The following is an 18420-nucleotide window of genomic DNA, read 5'->3' on the forward strand; positions in this document are numbered from 1 at the left end:
GCGCCAGCCTTGCGGCAGCTAATAATAATAATAATAATAATAATAATAATAATAATAATAATAATAATAATAATAATAATAATAATTTTATTGCCACAACACATGGTGATACATACAAACTCGGGCCTGTCAAAGCCAAGGGAGGCTTGCAGGACTAGGCCCGGCAAAATCGGCGAGCGAAAAGTAAAGGCAATAAAATATCAGGGTAAGTGCAGAAACACTGAAATAAAAATACTAAGGAAGATACATTGTATAAAAGAGATGAAAAAAAAATCACATTGGATTTTACAAGTTTCTTGCAACAATTTAGAATTAAAATTTCAAAGATTTGAGCATCTGTTTTACGGTGGCTTTAGATGTAGCGTTCGACACCTGATCAGGAAGCGTATCGAAAATTGTAGGGACATATACACATCGTCTTGCTTTGCCATATCTGGTTGCGTATCTGGCGACCGTGTAGCGTTGACAATTCCGTAGTGTTCTGGCAGAAACTGCTCTCGTCTTGAAAGCAGGATTCCAAAAGTGCCGAAGAATAACAGTATGCTTATATAAAGTTTCAAAGGACGGAAGACCAAGAAAATTAAACAAGTTTACGTGAGGCGGAAAGGAATGTTCACAGGCGGTACTTTTCAACATATATTTTAGAAGAGCGTCTACCCGGTCATGCCACCTTTGCGAAGAGTGCGCGAACACTGTGATGCCATATCTTATAACACTGTATGCAAGTGCATGCATGATTGTCTTTTTCACCGATAAAGGAAGGAAAGATTTAACTGTAAACAGTAACCATGCCGTTCTACGCAATCTGCCACAAACGTAAGCCATGTGACTATGCCATGAGAGGTCGCTATCAAAGTAAATCCCCAGATATTTTATGCAATCAACATTTTCAACTGGAATACAATGGCAGTCTTCATCATTATGGGTGTGCAAAAAAACCGATTCACTCAGTACTGCTGTCTTTAATGGGTTTCTAAAACAAACCAATTTTGTTTTTTGTTGATTTACCAAAAAACCATTCATGGAAAACCAGTTCATTGTGATGCAGACATTTTCTTGCAGTAAAGCAACAGCACTTTTGTAGGAAATATGCTTCGTAAGCAAAACCGTATCGTCGGCGTACTGAAAGACCAAGGCATTTGTTACTGCTGAGGCGAAGTCATTAATAAATAATTTGAAAAGCAATGGTGATAGGATAGATCCTTGAGGAACCCCAGCCCCCAACATCTGACGGCTGCTAACGGCTGTGGTGTAATCAAGGGCTACGACTTGTGAGCGATCTTCTAAATAACTTCTCAATAGGTCATGAAACGGTCCCCTAAATCCAAGCAGGTATAATTTTTGCAACAAAATTTTATGATTTACAGTGTCAAATGCCTTGGCAATATCTAGAAACAAGCCACATGCAAACAGATTGCGATCAAAAGTTGCATACAATTCATCTGCAAATTCATCGAGAAGTGAAAGCGTTCCACGACCTTCGATGAAACCAAACTGACGGTCAGACAGAATAGAAAATTTTTTCACAAAAGAAGTCATGCACTCTAGAATAAATTTTTCTAAAATTTGGGAAAGTACTGGCAAAACGGATATTGGTCTATAATTTTCAAGGTTCTCTCTCTTGCCACCTTTGTGTATTGGTCTCACAATCGCTGTTTTTAACATCTTGGATATTGCGGCAATCTCTAAGAATCCGTTAAGGATAAAAAGAAGGATATTCTCAAGACTTGCATAATTTCTCTGAAGTAGAGACGCTGCAATGCCATCAAGACCAGGTGGGTTGTTACGTTTGAAGCTGTACATTATGCGCGCCAGGTCTACTGCTGACAGTTTTGGTAAAAAGGCAGACGCAGATATGGTACGTGTCGAACATCTATCTTGTGGCAAGGATGAATTGGGCTGAGATACACTCGCGAAGTGCTTGTTGAATAATTCAGCTGTTTTTTGAGGACTACCTGAAAAAATATCATTAATAGACGACTCATTTCTGTCAACGCCCCTTAAATTGTTAATCAGTGACCAGGTTTTGGCGGGGTTTTTGGCAGCTAGTTTAAATTGCTAACGGTAATAATGCCGTTGAGCGGAACGAGTAAGCGCAACAGTTCTATTTCTTGCGGCTCTGTAGTCGCTGCGCAGTTCATGATTTTTAGGGGCGCGTTTACACCGCTTCCATAGCCAATCCCTGTATAAAATTGCCTTCATAATTGCTGCATTAAACCAGCTATGATTACGCCTTTGGTTTTTGCGGATGACCCGCTTCGAAGCTTGTTCAAACGTCTTTAATTGTTGGCAGAATAAAGAATAAACTAAATCGGGGGGATTAGACCTACATAATGCCGACCAGTCAAAGTTTCTAATTAGATTGTCTAATTTGTGTTGATCGACTATAGCTACGCGCAAGTCGTTTTGAGCGACGTTAGAAGGTGACGGCCCTAGAGTCTTGCAATTAGTAATAATGATGATAATAATAATAATAATAATAATAATAATAATAATAATAATAATAATAATAATAATAATAATAATAATAATAATAATAATAATAATATTTTATTGACACAACATATTATGAGGCGTACCAAATAATAATGTCCTTTATACTACCATCGTGTTGTACATGATGTTGTACATAGGCTCGAAGTAAAAAATGCCCATTTACAGGTTGACAATGCCCTGGACCCCCTACATTTTGGCTCTAGCACAGGAAGTCGAGAAGCACTGGTCTGAAGCACAAATTATTTGAATACAATTGTTGGTTTAAAGAGAAAGAAAACATGTGCAGAAAATATGCACCATCTCCGAGGCGATTGTGGACCTTCAAAGGAACCTCACCTCCATCAACGTAACTCTCTGAACTGACCAGTATTACAGTCTAAGAGCTTAATGCAAGCGAATCATCACGGCTGCATGGCTCGTGAAATTGTGCTTGCGTCTTCGAGTATGCTTTAAAAGACACAATAAAATATGGATACGGCGTGCACTGCGAACGGCTTTGAAGGTATCAGGTGACTGTGAAGCAGAGATACTATCGTGATGAAAAAAAAATGCAAACACGGAGCGCATGGCTTGCGGAACACTCAGCACATCTCGAACCGCTGTCCTAGATTGCATGCTACGTGCCTACCCGCGTCTTTGTCGCTATAGTAATGCTGTGCATGCGCAGCGAGAAGGAGGGGTGAAATGAAGTGGCAAAAACTCCCCCATCAGGAGTGATGCTTCACGGGGCGGTTCCCTGCACAGCGGCAAGTTTCAAAAAACGAAGGGGGCTGTCTGTTGCGCACGAAAGTACAACCTACAAAGGCCGCAAAGGGCTGGGATTCACATCGTCATGGCAAACAGGTGCGCCTTGTAGTAGGACATGACGTTGTTTATGATGCCTAACGTCCCAAAGGGACTCAGGCTACGAGGGACGCCGTAGTGAAGGGCTGCCGAAATTTCGAGCACCTGGGGTTCTTTAAAGTGCGTTTACATCGCACAGTACACGGGCCTCTAGAATTTCGCTTTCATCGAAATTCGGCTGCCGCGGCTGGTATCGAACCCGCGTCTTTCGGGCCGGCAGCCGAGCGCCGTAACCACTGATCCAGTGCTGCACCTCGAAGTAGGACATGAAGCTCAACAAACAACTACCGCAGGTAGAAGTCGCCGAATTGAATACCGGGGGTCACTGAAAAAAAAATGGATAAGCATTCTCTGCTGACCGGTAAAGTGCCGTGCCAAACCTTTGGCCCCCTTGCAGTATTTTTTGGATAAAGTAGCTTGGCATCGTTTACAGAGCCGATTGCCTGCTTTTTCCGCGTCATCTTGGTGTAAGCGACGGTGTGTTCTTGTACTCTGGAACTATGCTCACGGGTAGCAGCACAGTAGTCACGTTCTGCGCTCACTTCCTTGAGCTTTTGTCGGCTGTGCAAGACATCGAGGACAACCACAGGGTTGATGCCTTATGCCATCAAACACGGGGTGGATGCCTTACATTCACCTGCTTGCCAAGTTGATACCTTGATCCCTACTCGTGTAGTTTTGATTCGCTTCATAGCAGTACTTGCAATCGTTCTGTAGACAGCGCCCACCAACCCGCCCCCGCGGGCAGATTCTTGACCTGCTGCACCATTTCCTCTCCTCGCTCAACACGCCGAAAGCTTTCTTGGGTCAGACTGCTGCCTGTGTTCTTCGCCGTGACCTATCAATAAATCCGCTCTTCAGTGTGTATTTAAGGGGAGTCATAATATATAAGGCGCAGCGCCCAACCCGCGTGTCTGCACTTTGACAGATGTTTGTAGTCGGGATTTGAGCGAATGTTCCTTTTATCTGCTTCAATAGAAGCCACGTGCTCATCAGTTTAGACCCCTTTCTGAAATTAGTCATCGTAACTTACTTAACATGTATAACACACGATTACATGGAATAACCTCCTGGTATGCTGTTGCTCAACGCGACTCATAACAATTCGCACTCGTAAACGCTTCTCACAGTGATCATATTTGAGATTATAGCTGTTCACAGATCAGGCCATGCGGCAGTCACGCTGTCTGTCGCAAGAAATCTATTTTCTGAATTCATCATGCGTACTAGCTCTGCAGTTGACGCGCCGGTTCGGGCAGCGTTAAAAACGTCAATGCCGACACACCCGCAGTCCCGACTTGGCTGAATCGCTGTATCTCCCTCTGCGCAGGCAACGGCGGCATTGCTATTCCCGTCCCAGCTGCAAGGTCTGGTGCGTGAGATGCAGCGAACTGGCCGAGGTCTACCCAGTATGCGGAGCATCGTCGTGGGTGGAAGCGTCCTCCCAACATCTGTGGCCGAAGCAGCTCGCCAGGCATTCGTCGGTATCGAGAACTTGATGAACACGTACGGCATGACCGAGTCTTGTGGCATTGTTACCAGTCAGCCGAAAACTGGCAAGCCCCACACCGGCACCGACGTTGGCGTGCCCGGAGCAATGGTCGAGGTCAAGGTACGTTACACTGTTGTACTCCCAAGAAGAACAGGCTTTGTGCAGACAGCGTATCGCAGAGGTTCTATGGAATAAAAGAAAGCTACCATTTCGTAACAAGGTCAAGAATGAATCGCGGACAACCGCTATTTGCTATCTTGTGAGTGCGTCTGTTTGATAAGCCGAGAAAGATAAGCGGGCCATATGGTGGTTAGGAGCGTATAGCGTATAACCCCAGCTGGCGCTGAAGACGCTAATTTCAATATCCCTTGTTATTCGCAACAACCTCAGAATACCTTACTGCACCTTCTTTCCAGATAGCTGATCCGAATGCAAATGTATGATCCCACTTGCTACTTTCGTGACGGCATTAACACGTACGAAATGACATCGCCACAGGCGGTTCGAATCTTTTGAAGGACAAAGGATATTTGCGATAACTATTCCAGTCTTTTGTCAGGCTTTGTATGTTTTACATCAAAGTAATTTCGGTTTGACAATCCATTACCAGCGCTAGCCGTTAACTCCTTGGTGAGTAAGAACCTAGCCCAGTAACGGCGTGCCTCAACTAGTTGCAGCACTTTTCTGCCTTAAGCAAATTAGAGAGTAATTATTATTCAATAGTATCCAACAGAACGCAGCCGTTCGGCTACAAAGACTACAGCTATACACCAGAGCTGATTTTGCACTATGACTACCCTGAGATGTCAGCAATGCTACCACGCGCAACAAAACTCCCACATGTACTATACAGGGTGTCACAGCTAACTTGGACCAAGGTTTATAAAAAAAACTAAGCATTCTTAAGAGTTTAAAACGCGGGGATATTGTTAGGGTTTATCTAAAATTACAGTACCATTTTTTCGCTCCTCGTATTTGAATAATTAGGTTTGGTTTATGGGGTTTAACGTCCGAAAGCGACTAAGGCTATAACAGACGCCGTAGTGTAGGCCTCCGGAAATTTCGACCACCTGGGGTTCTTTAACGTGCACTAACATTGCACAGTACACGGGCCTCTAGAATTTCTCCTCCAATATTTGAATAATTAGTCGAGATAAATAAATTAACTTTTTAAATACAGCTCGAAACGTTCAGGCGTCAATAGGAAAGTTGTGGAGCTCCACAAAATATTGTCCAACCCAGGCGCTTCCAACGAGGGGGACTTAGCGTGGCTGTTTATATTTGGGAAAAACGAAAGCCCCCGGAGTTTACAAAATACCACGTGACAGCGCGCTCTGGGCGCCCGGATGCGCCGCGATTGCAGCGCTCTCATCCGTGCTTTGTAAACATCACCCGCTTCGCTCCTTTCGTGCTGGCCAAGACCGGGCTTCGCGTCGTGCTTGGTTCCAAGATAAGCGCCAGTGGGTACGGGCGGCAGTTAGAGATGTGAAGGCCTGAAAAAAACACTGCAATTTTGGAAAAAACCCAGTTTTTTTCGTTTTTTTCAGAAGAGAAAAAATGGAAAGAAACATACAAAATTTCACAATGCAATTTCAAGGTCTTATGATTGCTTGCTTTCAGTTTAGATGATTGTTTTTCCTTTGATAACCATTACAGTGTGGATTGTTGACCGATTGGAGAGCAGTCGTCATCGCTGGTGCCAGGTAATGCTTTTAAAATGTTGGTGCTTCGAGTACGCGGGTTGAAGGCCAGGTCACATATAAGATCCAGGCTTGACTTAAAAACACACTACTAATACTTGAACTCACGGCTGAAGTAGAACAAAATGGCTGCAAATTTTACAGCGTGACACACGGCATAAATAACATAGGCTGCTGTGCACGTAAGCTGTTTTAACCAAATACAAGCCTAGCTTCTTGATTTCCAACGTAACAGAGTACAGGACATCCGCAGGAATTTGATCCAGGACAGGGGTCTGGGATTCAGCGAAGCACGTGGCCCCATCTACTTGGTGGCAAGGCCTTTGCACCAACCAGTCGCTAACTCACTAGCTTGCCGACTGCTGCAGATGCCACAATCAACCGCCAGCTGCGAACGAAACTGGTCAGGTTTCGGAAACGTGCGAACAAGGATTCGCAACAGGCTTTCAGGGGAACGCGTTCGAAAGCTCGTGTATGTGCAGTCGAACCTATCTGTGGACACAACTTCAATCCATGCTGCTGCGCGTAGTGCCGCATCCAGCGACAGTGACTCCGAGTCCGATATGGAGTGACTTATAACTCAGTTTTCATGTTCCCTTTCTTGGTGCAATAGAACAAGAAGTTTGTTGCACAAATATGATATTTAGATCTCGATATTCGCCTGAAGTGCAAATCATTATTTATCTTCCCGGTGCAATAGAACAAGTTCGTTTCACAATATTGCATCTATGACTGCGTATTCGACTGAACTTCGGAGCATTATTATTGATCGTTGTGCTGTTGCAAATAAATCTGTTCTTGACATGTTTTGCAAAATTTCCAATTTTTCATGAAAAAACCCCTGAAAAGAATGGTTTTTTCATGCCATTCAAAATTTCTTGAAATTTTACATCTCTAGCGGCAGTTGGAAAGAGCTGCTCCCGTTTCTGCGGCGATAATTGCGCTCTCACGTTAGCAGAATGCATGCGGAGGAACGATGACAATCTCATGAGTTCTAATTTGGGAGCAAGATCCCAACAAGCAAAGACGCATGTAACAGCCTGATAACGTCGTCTGCATTACGCTGAAAAACAAGAGCCGCGCTTTCTTTCGACTGCCGTCCGAATCCACTGGCGCTTGTCTTGGAACCAGGCACAAGACGAAGCCCTGTCTTGGGCAGCCCGAAAGGCGCGAAGCGGGTGATGTTTTTTATAAAGCACGGATGAGAGCGCTGTATTCGCGGCGCGTCCGGGCGCACGGAGCGCGCTGTCACGTGGTATTTTTTAAACTCCGCGGGCTTTCGTTTTTCCCGAATAAAAACAGCCACGCGAAATCTATCTCGTTGGAAGTGTCTGGGTTGGACAATATTTGTGGAGCTCCGCAACATTCCTATTGACGCCGGAACGTTTCAAGCTATATTTAAAAAGTTAATTTATTCATCTCGACTAATTCTTCAAACAGGAGGAGCGAAAAAATGGCATTGTAACTTTAGATAAACGCTAACAACATCCACGCGATGTCAGTTCTGAAGAACGCGTAGTTTTTTTTATAAATCTTGGTCCAAGTTATATGATCGGCGCGTCGTTGATCTCGACTGTTAAAGCCCTCCGCCCCATTCGTATATTGTTCAATGAGAAATTGACCATGATTAATACAATTAAATATTTCTCGAAGGGCACCGCAATGAAGACAATGATTACTCCAATGCGAGATGAACGAGAGCCAGAGAGAGCTGACAAGGTAGAACCCAAGGAGTTGTCGCAGACACTGGCAACCGTAGAGATTGGACACCGAAATGATATGGACAGTGTAGAGTGTACTGCGGCGTGGCGTAACATGACCTGCTTTTCGCCCATTTTAACATTGCGTCTATGATCGACTACAACCAATTCTAGTCACTCCTATACTGGCAGTGCCGTGAGCAATGGCACTTCCATTGCTCAGAAAGCACAGTATACGACAGGGCCTTTAGTATTACACGTCGTTGAGTTTATTAGAAGCTTTAAAAAAATTGACATGTTTGCAAGCGATCTTACCGCTGCTTTCTGTAAGAGGCTTGTTTTCTGTAGGCTTATGTTTTTAACTGGAAATTTTTATTACCGAAGCTTTGCAAATGTACAGGGTCAATCACACTTAGAGGGAACACGGCTCCGCGTTTCCACGTACCTGCGGAGTGCCATTGCATCTAACCCTCCATGAATCAATGCAGAGTGACGCACGAGAAGCGGGGCTTCGACCTGGTTCTTAGTGCCATCTGGCTCTTCGCACGGGTTTGCCACCGGCTTGGTCGCAATAGTGCTCCGCGTGTGCGCAGCCACGCGGAGCCGTGTTCCCTCTAAGTGTGATTTACCCTGTACATTTTTGCTTGAGAAATAGGAAACAATAGCCGCAAAAACTGAAATGGTTGACTGCATATTGTAAATTACTTAAAGACAAAATGTGCGACCAGGCCTGAAAGAACCGCGAACCGTGCCTATGAAGAAATAAAATATATTATTGTCTAATCTAATTTGTAGAATACAACTAGCATGATTTGTGTTTTTGTCTAAAGCGATTAGAGAAATATATAAAAATAAGTTAATCGCCAAAAGGTATGTCGGTGCTGTTGCGGACGGAGAGGTCCCGGACAGGAGTGCCTCTGCGCGAAGAGGCTCGAAGGATGGCGAGACGAGAATAGGTTTATTTACATTTTTTTTACAGGAAGAGTGAAGAGAAGTGAGAGACGATTCTGCCGCATTCGTTGTCGACTTTTATATCCTTCTTGCTCCCCAAATTCTCTAGGTTGAGGACACCCACGCCGGAGTGGGAGGTGCCTAGAACTTTCACCTCTGCGCACAAACACAACCCCGCACTTAGGGTCACGCCCCTGTCACGTGTTGATTCCGAGAGAAAGAAGGTTGCCGTCGAGGCGTCGACTGCGGTAGGTGGTGGCTTCAGGCCAGCCAAAGGTTCCCGCAGGTCACCGACATCTGTTGTTCATCAAATGACACCCGCCGCTCATGTCCGGAACGCGAGGTCACGAGAAAGGCCGGAAAGTGGTCCTTTGTCCTTGGAGATGTTCGAACGATGCCCGCCAGCTCTTCGCGGTGCTTGGCACGCCAAAGAGCAAGCCCTTTGTCCCCCTGCACGCTCGCAGTAATTAGGGAAGATAACGTCCGTCTCCCCGCGGCGGCGGCGGCGGTGTTGGACACGTGCAGGCACTTCGGAAAGGGGGTCTTATTTTGCAACCCTTTCGTTTTCGTCCTGCACACCGACCAGACAAAGTACATAATTGGAATCAGCTGTCACTGGGTCCCCTGTGTGGTCCATGACGGCAGGCTTGGGGCAACGGTCGCCGAGTAGAAAGCAGGTACTCTCAGCCACCCAGGAGACATATGTGTGCTGGCTGCTTCCGTCGCTGCTTAGCCTTCGCCGTACCTTGCTTAACGACGACCCACGTTTGGTGGTAATTTCTCCCAGACCCGCGTTCTTCGACCCTGACACCGCAGCTTGCTTCCCAATGACACGCGTCGGGAGTAGCCTTTCCAGGCTCGTGTACTAGGACCTTAACAGTGCATAGCAAAAAATATGGCATATGTGCATTCTCATTTTAATTCGGCCGTTTGTACCTTACAGCAGTCATTGCTCTAAAGAAAAGCTATTTATGTGTCGTTAAAAGTTCATGCAGCAGCAAACGTTTGGCTTAGCCAAATTCATGGACATATCACAGATAGTACATTCATCTCACGTACAAAATTATTGCATTCAGATAACTCTTACAGAGTGACACTGACACAAAATCAATACATATGCCGGATTCTTCAGTGAAGCACGGAGCAAATTTTTTTTTCCATAGCGGATTTTTGAGGTTGAGACATGAATTTTGTGGCACAGAAATACCACTATTTGCGGAGACAAAAAAAAACAGGCAAATCATATTATCTAAAAAGAATTTAACCTTCAACTTTTTAACTACTGCCTTTATGCGCCTAAATGCTAATAAACATTTTGAACTGTCACGTCGGTAATAGCCATAATAGTTCTAAGGATTTCATAAGCATGCAGGGAAATGGCGCTGTGCCGCAGATAATGGCCAATTCACGGATTTTTCGAAAACAGTGGGCGCTCGACGCCCTCAGCAGTAACAACTAGAGCACATAATCAATGACGCACGACTCTTGCGACCTCTCTCCTACCCATGCAGCGTGCTCACCGCTGCTTAGTGCTACAGCCCAGATGGGAAGGAAGAACTGACGTCACACGTGGGCCGCATATGGACAAGTACTGGTGGGCGTTCCTGTGCACGTGACAAATAGGCGGGGTTTTCGAAGGGCACGCGAGGTAATCAAACTTCGTTCGGCCGCAGTGCGCGTTGGCGCGTCCTCAGAAATCTAAAGGTCGATTTGTGCATAGCTAACGACCAGCTATAAATACGAAATCAAAATCGGGCATCCCGCCCTAACGGATAAGAAGCTTACTGTCTGAAAGTTCTAAGCAGGTATCTAGTAATATAATTAATCTGCTTTCTGATGTTCGTCAACCCTGCTCTTACTGCACCGCCAAAGCCCTTTTTACACTTCAAGTAACTCTTTTCAATTACGAGTGAGCTTCAGGGAATTCCCCGGTAAAACTACCCATGCACGACACGATGGTGGCTGACCGATGGTGGCAGCCGCCCTTGAGTGTTGAAGCGTCCGTCATCAGCCACTCAGCTGTTTGTAAGAGTGACAGCGTACCCGGCTACCTTCGCCGCTTTTCATCGGTGACGATCCTCTTGTTCAGCGCCAGTGAACTATGAAGCGGAGGAGAGAGGTGCCGTCAGTATGCACTTTATATCTCTGCAGAGGTCAACTGAGCCTTTCCTTTCCCCAAAAACCATTTTTACAAAGAGAGCATTGCCAGTTGTCACAATGCGAATACGCCTGCATCTGCTGGCCTGTAGCCTCGTTGAAGAAAGAATTCACCCTCCAGGAGCACCACCCATGCGCACCCAAATAGATAGGGGCTGCCCACACAGCAACTGCCAACCCAACCACCGCACACCTTAACGCTCCAGAAGCACCATCAACCACCCATCCAACCCTCTACGTGGCAGTGAAACGAAAAGGCCCCGGTGAAATCGAGTTCAGAGACACTGCCCACTGCTCTCCAGAAACGCCTCCCACCACCTGTCCACCTGCGCCCACATCACTCTCGAGAAAAATTCTGTGCATGTGTGGAGCCTCGGCTTTGAGTAAACGCATATAATACATGAAAAATATCAAAGTAAAAAGTAAAAGGGTAAATATAACTGCTGCTTGCGTACAATTGTCGGGTCTGGTGTCTGATACGTCAGCATACTATTTCTTGTACTTTTAATAGCCTTCGCAAACATTCATAGCGGAAAGGGTTTAACTTAAATTGAGGACAAAGCAACGAGCCATGGAAAGTAAAATGGAAGGACTAATATTAAGAGGCGGTAAGAGAGCACAGTGGGTGAAGGAATAAACGTGAGATAATGATACAATATAAAACGTGATATTGCAGACGCCGACGACGAAATAGAAAATAATACACAAAAGATGTTTCGGCTCCCATACGGGAGCCCTGTTCACACTAAAAACGAGAAGCGGGTGCGCGAGCTTATGTATGCTTTAAAAGGGAGCGCAGGGAGCATGCGTAAACAGTTGTCAAATTTGCGCAGTTTCGGTTCAAGGTCGGACAGGTCGTTTGTCACGTTAAGATTCCAGGTGAAGGGGAGGGAATTTCTTCTTTTCTGTCGCAGAAACGTGTGCCTTGCCCCAGTCGATGCATTTGGAATGCAGGTGCTCAACATAGATGGGCTTGTCCCATCAAAGCGCAAATATGCCAGAGAAAATCTTATTTCCTGGCTCCCACTGGAATTTGTTTGCGGACAGAGGGGCATGCGATAGTAACATTCAAATTTGACTTTCTTTTCTTTTTTCCGGGCACGCGATCAATAACATCAACGTCATTCCATGGAAATGGAACATTGCTGTTTACTTTTAAACCGAAGGAGAGCCCCGGCAATTATACGTTAAGCTTCAAGAGGGATCCCAATAACCTCAGTTTTTTGTCGCTCTGAATAATGCCACAATCCAGGCAGCTCCGCCTCAGGAGCTTTAGGGCAGCACGAAGGTCATTGCTTCCTCTTTTTAATTACTGATTATCGCGTTCTCCCTCTTTAGTGGTGTATCTGAAATATGAAAACGGTCGTATATATATGGTAGTTATTGCCTATTGGTACTGAGCGCCGGCCTAGAGAATGTCACTTACTACGCCTGCCTGTTTTAATCACGAGCGCTGAATGCAAACAAATAAACGAAGAAATTTCTGCACTTCGCCGACAGGTGCTTGTTATAGTTTACAATCAATTTCTAGCGCAAATTGAACTCACCTTCTTCGCTAACAGCATATGTCTTTTGCGAGATTATAGGTGGTGGATGTGGACACTGGCCGTAAACTTGGACCACATCAAACAGGAGAGATCTGCTACCGCAACCTGTCGGCGGTGAAGAGTTACTACAAGAGGCCCAAAGAAACAGCCGAGCTCTTCGACAAGGAAGGCTGGTGCAAGTCAGGTGCGCAACAGTTGTCGCATTGCGCTGTGCCGAAAGTGTACATGTGTGTTCGAAAAAAATCGCGGCCAATAATCCTGGCTACTATAATCGCTTACTTGCTATGCATATTGCAGCGAGCAAGCAGTAGAAGCTAGGGCATTTTTAAGCGGGGCTTTTACAGAGCAGACGACAGCAGCATACTCGATCACCTGTCTTATGAATTTTCTTTCCCTGAACAGCTTGCGCTACCGTAGCACTAGCTGACACTGAAACATTGTGGCAAAGATTCAAACTGATTTTAGCTATTCGCATAATTAACTACGTACCAATTGAAACTAAGAAAACAATTAAACATAGCCCGCAGATAAATCGCGACATCATTCATGCCAAGCGAAAAGTCAAGGGGGTGAAAAAAGCTTTCAAAAGAAAACCCAGTATCAAAGGGAGTTCTATTCTCTCAGCTGCAATCAGAATATGAAAATAAAAATAAAAGTCATCAAAGCAAACTTTTCTCTTGCAAACTTAGTTGCTTTTTCAAAGGTTCTCCAGGGAAATTTTAGCCACACTTAAACCCTAAAAAACAAAATACGATTGAAATGAGTCCTGAAGAAAGAAAATCCAGAGTCAACTAACTGAATAGCTACTTTCATTCGATCTGCTCTGCTGATCACAGAAACCTACCACGCCTAACAGTTCCCAAAGCGTGCACTGAGCGTCTTGAGATTTTAAAAATGATGTGGAACATACAATATTGCGAAGACATTTCTAACAAGATATGCACAATGGATGGCGAAATACTTACACATTTATCTTTATCTTCATCTTCCCTTCATGCAGATTGTAAACTGGGGAAAATATTTCCTATACACAAATCTGGAGATGAAGATCAAGTCTGTAACTTTAGGCCGCTTTCACTAACAACTACCGCATGTAAACTACTTGAACACATAATATTGAAACATATTACAATCATCCTCGAATGTAAACATGTTATATCACCGTTTCAGCACGGATTTCGCAAAAAACTATCTGCCGTCATGCTTCTGTCACATTCGTACTTGAATATGCGTACCCTGGTTTTCACTTACAAATAAACTACTTAAGAAACTAGAGGGAGTTCAATAGAGAGCTTTCAAGATTTATCTATAACAAATACTGACAAACTGACTCATCCAAAAATCTAATAAACAATTCCGGAATACTCACGTTACAAAACCGCGCCACGCTGGCTTGACAGAAAATACTTCATCAACTAATGCATAACATGTTGAACACGGATAGCAGAAGGTATATTTTAAACACGCCAATGAACAAAATGAACGCCGACGGCCTATAATTCAGTGGCGCGTTTCTGACCCAACGTTGTCAATGCCAACGCATGCAGCGCGCATCTGTCACAACCGCCATGCAGCTTAAAGCGCGAGTGAGGTGTCCACTGTCCGAGGGTGCCAGTTATGCGCCTTTCTTTTGTTTTCATCGGTTTCGGCTGCCCGTTTAGAGCTTTTACGCTGCATATCTATTGCTAAATCCCTCCTACGGTTGGCGATGTCGACCGGATGATCAGACTCGGCCCGACGCATGCGAGTACCTACTCTCGAGGACGTCGGCTCCCGCTGACTTGCTTCGTCTGTAGCTAGACAGTATATAGGCAACGCGCAGGGACCGCGGCGACGGCAGGGCGCGCGGCTGCAGCTGCGGCGAGTCACATGGTACGTCATGTGGTTACTGATGCAGCTTCGGTCTTCTTGTTCAAGGTCATTCGTGCAAACATACCGAAATCGTCTTTCTTTTTAAAAATTAGACAGCCCGACAAGCTAAATCCCACACTTCCAGTGACACTACGCGGAGTTCATCTGTACTGCTTCAAAATGGAAGCTGCGGCGCCCATATATTAAGCAAAAACAGCTTCATCACGTGATGCATTTACCATCCGTGTAAACTGATGTATGCCTTCTCCAAAGGCCAAAAAACGCACACAGTTGTTGTGTTATTAGGCTTGTTGGGTTTGGCGGGTTCTGTTTTCCGCGTTTGAGTTACTGTACTGAAGTGTGCGTTAAATGAGGTATGAAGAACTGCAGTCACCCCTTCGTTGAGTTCATATCGATAATGATAACAATAGCGTGCAATGCCTTCACAAAGTTTTTGGAACGCTGAGAATTTTACAGGCCTCAGAAGGCACTTTGCGCACTGTTGTAGCGAAAAAAAAACAATATCAAAAACAGGTCCTCTCTCATGTAGGGCGCTCAACGAATGCGCCATGCAAACACGCTACAATAATTAATGGATGCTGCAATGGGAAGCAATATTTCATCTTAAAAGCTCCTTGCAGCAGTGTAAGCTGTCCTAAACCAAAAATCTGAAACTGACTTCTTGTAGTCTACTTGCTATTACATCCCGATATCTCGATATGCGATCATGAAGACGGCTAAAACGATGCTGTTTTCAACCAGAACCGAACACTCAAGCTGCACTGTGGAGCCTGTGGCATTCTTTCGGTAACGTGGTCTACCAACAATGAAAAGCTAAGCAACCAGAGCAATGGAAACTTCCTCGGTGCAAAGTTGTTGATGTAGGTGATTTTGTCACCTTTATGGCTTAAACAGTCAGAGGAAAAGAACTAAAGGCGCCAAAAACCAAACACACACACAACACAAGAGAACGGGACAGAGTGCCACTCACAACTAGTTTATTGTGGAGAAGCTAGATGCATATATACACATCCAACGCCTGCGCGAGGAACAAAATTACTCTTCAATGTGATAACGAACGCTCAAACAACTTTTTTCCCGCCTGATACAGAGATAGATGTTTCGCTGACGCACGAACTGCCTTTCTTACTGATATAGAGCGCTTCAATCAGTTCTCTGGCTTTGGGATTTGATACTGCTGCTTCTGGCAAGGATCCGCACGGATGACAAGCATGGCTCACAAGAGCATGAAGGGCAGGATCTGATATGTTTCGGCAAATTTGGGCCCTCTTTATTTGGTTCTACGATTCATTCATGTTCCCTGATTCGCTCATAAACGCAGCGCCCTGTTTGTCCTATATAGGAACGACCGCACGAGAGTTGAATTTCATAAACAATCAATTACCAACTAGCCCAGCAAGAAGTCCTCTTAAGAGAAAAAGAACAAGGCAAGGCGCGTAGTCTAATGAAAAAGGGCTTCAGTTGGGCTATCCTGCTATGACGCCTCCAGATGGGATCACGCATTCATACGCGGGGGTCCACACATAGGAAGAGAAAAAGAGACGCAGAGTGCGCAAACAAGGAAACAAGTTTATTCATAAAATAACTAGTCGGGGCACAGTTTCTTTCTCCCAGCAGCCGGCGTGGTTCTGTCGTTGTGAAAGTTTCCCTCTCGCACCTGCTTCGCAACTATGCCTCACAGCCCTGGCGTGATGTGGCACTTCCTGACGTCTCACTCCTCAAGGCGGTCCCGGAATGCCGGTGGGCCCCGCAGAGGGATTGATCGCGCACACGAGAATTGAGCTGGCCCGGCTGTTGCCCCGCACGCGGCGTACAATGAAGTCGCTTAGCCACGTCACAATGCACTACGCTGGAGATACTGCCTAAGAAAAAGCTAAGGGGTCATGGGATTTATAAAATGCTGTACTGGTATATGGGGTTAACGCCCCACACCCACAGACGGGTTACGAGGGCCGCCATGGTGAAGGGCTCCTGATTAATTCAGACCACCTTGAGTTATTTGCCGCTCTGCCATCGCGCAGCACGCATGAATCGCACAGCACGAAACCGTGGCCAGGCGTGTGAGTGGCGCATTTGAGCTGTCCTTCGAGGTGAGTATAACATAACATGTCTTAAACATAACATGCCTAGAGCTCTGCGTCTTGAAAAATGAAGGCGAGCAATCTCCGGAAACCACAGCGAACCCGAGGTCGATCATAAATAGAACTTGTCCAAAATGCTTCCGACAGTTTGGTAACAATGGTAGCGAAAAGGGAAGAGTTGAAGCCACTATAGCCCCGAGGCGATCCGTGCCACTACGAGCGTATATAGATTCGCTTTCTCGCTTTGCTTTGTGACTCCTCAGACCACTCTGCCATAGCCGCAATCACTCGTGCTGCGTGTTCTCAGTGCAGCCTCTCGCGCTTAGCGTTGTTACTTTGTCTTCTCTATGCTTCATCCGTTCACTTTGCGCTTCTTAATGCTCAAATGCAGTAAGTAGGTTTTCGACCATGGTCGTGCAGCTGAGCATGGTCAGTCAAGAAATCGAAAACTAGACAGTCTCCTTTTCGTCGGCTGAATGTTTTGCACCTACAAATCGGCCAAGGTGGTCAAATGCGTTGCTCAGGTCGACGAAGACCAGGCAAGTGTTAACTAGCAAAAGCAGAAAGCTACGCTAACCGGGCCACAAGCGTGCTACAAACCATAGCCGGCGCACGTTACGGGCACCTTATCGGCTGCGTTGACAACATGGTGCGCTGTTTGCCCACTCATCGACGTGTTTACTTGCTATAGATGGCGGAGTTCAATTTCATTTCCCAAACTGTAGCACAGATGTCAAGGTATAAGCCACAATTACTCTTGGTTTGCAGATAATTTCGCGGTTTTCAAGATTTTAAGCCTACCTTTATACAGAGTACGTATATCACAGAAAACATTGACGGCGAAGCGGTTTTCAAGCTTCCGTGCTTTTACATTAGTTAGTATTTGCATATTTTTCTTCCTGGAGCAATACAAAAAGGCTGCAATTACAGCTGCCGATGTCGTTAATACTTGAGGAAAAAGATTCTTACACATAGCAATGATGTATTTTGACTTCATGTAACTGGGGGCGCTATTGTGTGTACGTGCACTTGGGGTACACTAAGGCTAAACAGACTAAAATTGTCGTGTTGGCCCCGTTTACAGCGCACGAAACCCCGTGAGCGATGCCCACGCGCCCTTCTGCGTACGCCCAACGAAGGTCTTCTTATTATACTTTCTGACACAAAGTGCAGCGGCAGCCATTCTAATGCCGGAACGAGGAGAATGATGCCTCATTTATTGGCAGTAATGCCAGGAAACGGTACCCTGCCTTAAGCTAGCTAGAACATACTAGCACAAGGCACCATCGCGAGGCGGGAGCCCATCTCAGATGCTTCTTGGTGTCCTCGTCATTGGCCACCGCCGCCGCCTTTGCTGTTTTAGAATGGTGCTGCTGCTGCAGAAGCATGTCCTAAATAAGTCCGACCAAATCGGTGTCAATCCAGTTTAAGTTCAGAAAATATAAGTCTCCGAACACCACTCTACGTATGGTGTAGAGGATCCTGCGGTCAGGCAGCACCAGAAGTCCGCATCTCCACGGCTCTTTAACCTCGTCAGTGCTGCAAAGAACTACTTAAAGTTTTATAACTGTATGTCGCGTT

General features: G+C 45.5%; 1 protein-coding gene across 1 annotated transcript in view; it reads left to right on the forward strand.

Annotated features, from left to right (window-relative positions):
* LOC149369492 (uncharacterized) overlaps window positions 1-18420 on the forward strand; it is an 89191-nt gene that overhangs the window by 63470 nt on the left and 7301 nt on the right. Inside the window, exons 7-8 of the mRNA XM_089558859.1 lie at window positions 4670-4951; window positions 12926-13070. Of these exons, the coding sequence (XP_089414985.1) occupies window positions 4670-4951; window positions 12926-13070 (427 nt within the window). The remainder of the gene's footprint in view (window positions 1-4669; window positions 4952-12925; window positions 13071-18420) is intronic.

This window comes from Amblyomma mixtum, chromosome 1 (assembly GCF_055824585.1).
Source record: "Amblyomma mixtum isolate Tamu chromosome 1, ASM5582458v1, whole genome shotgun sequence".
Lineage (NCBI taxonomy): Eukaryota > Metazoa > Arthropoda > Arachnida > Ixodida > Ixodidae > Amblyomma > Amblyomma mixtum.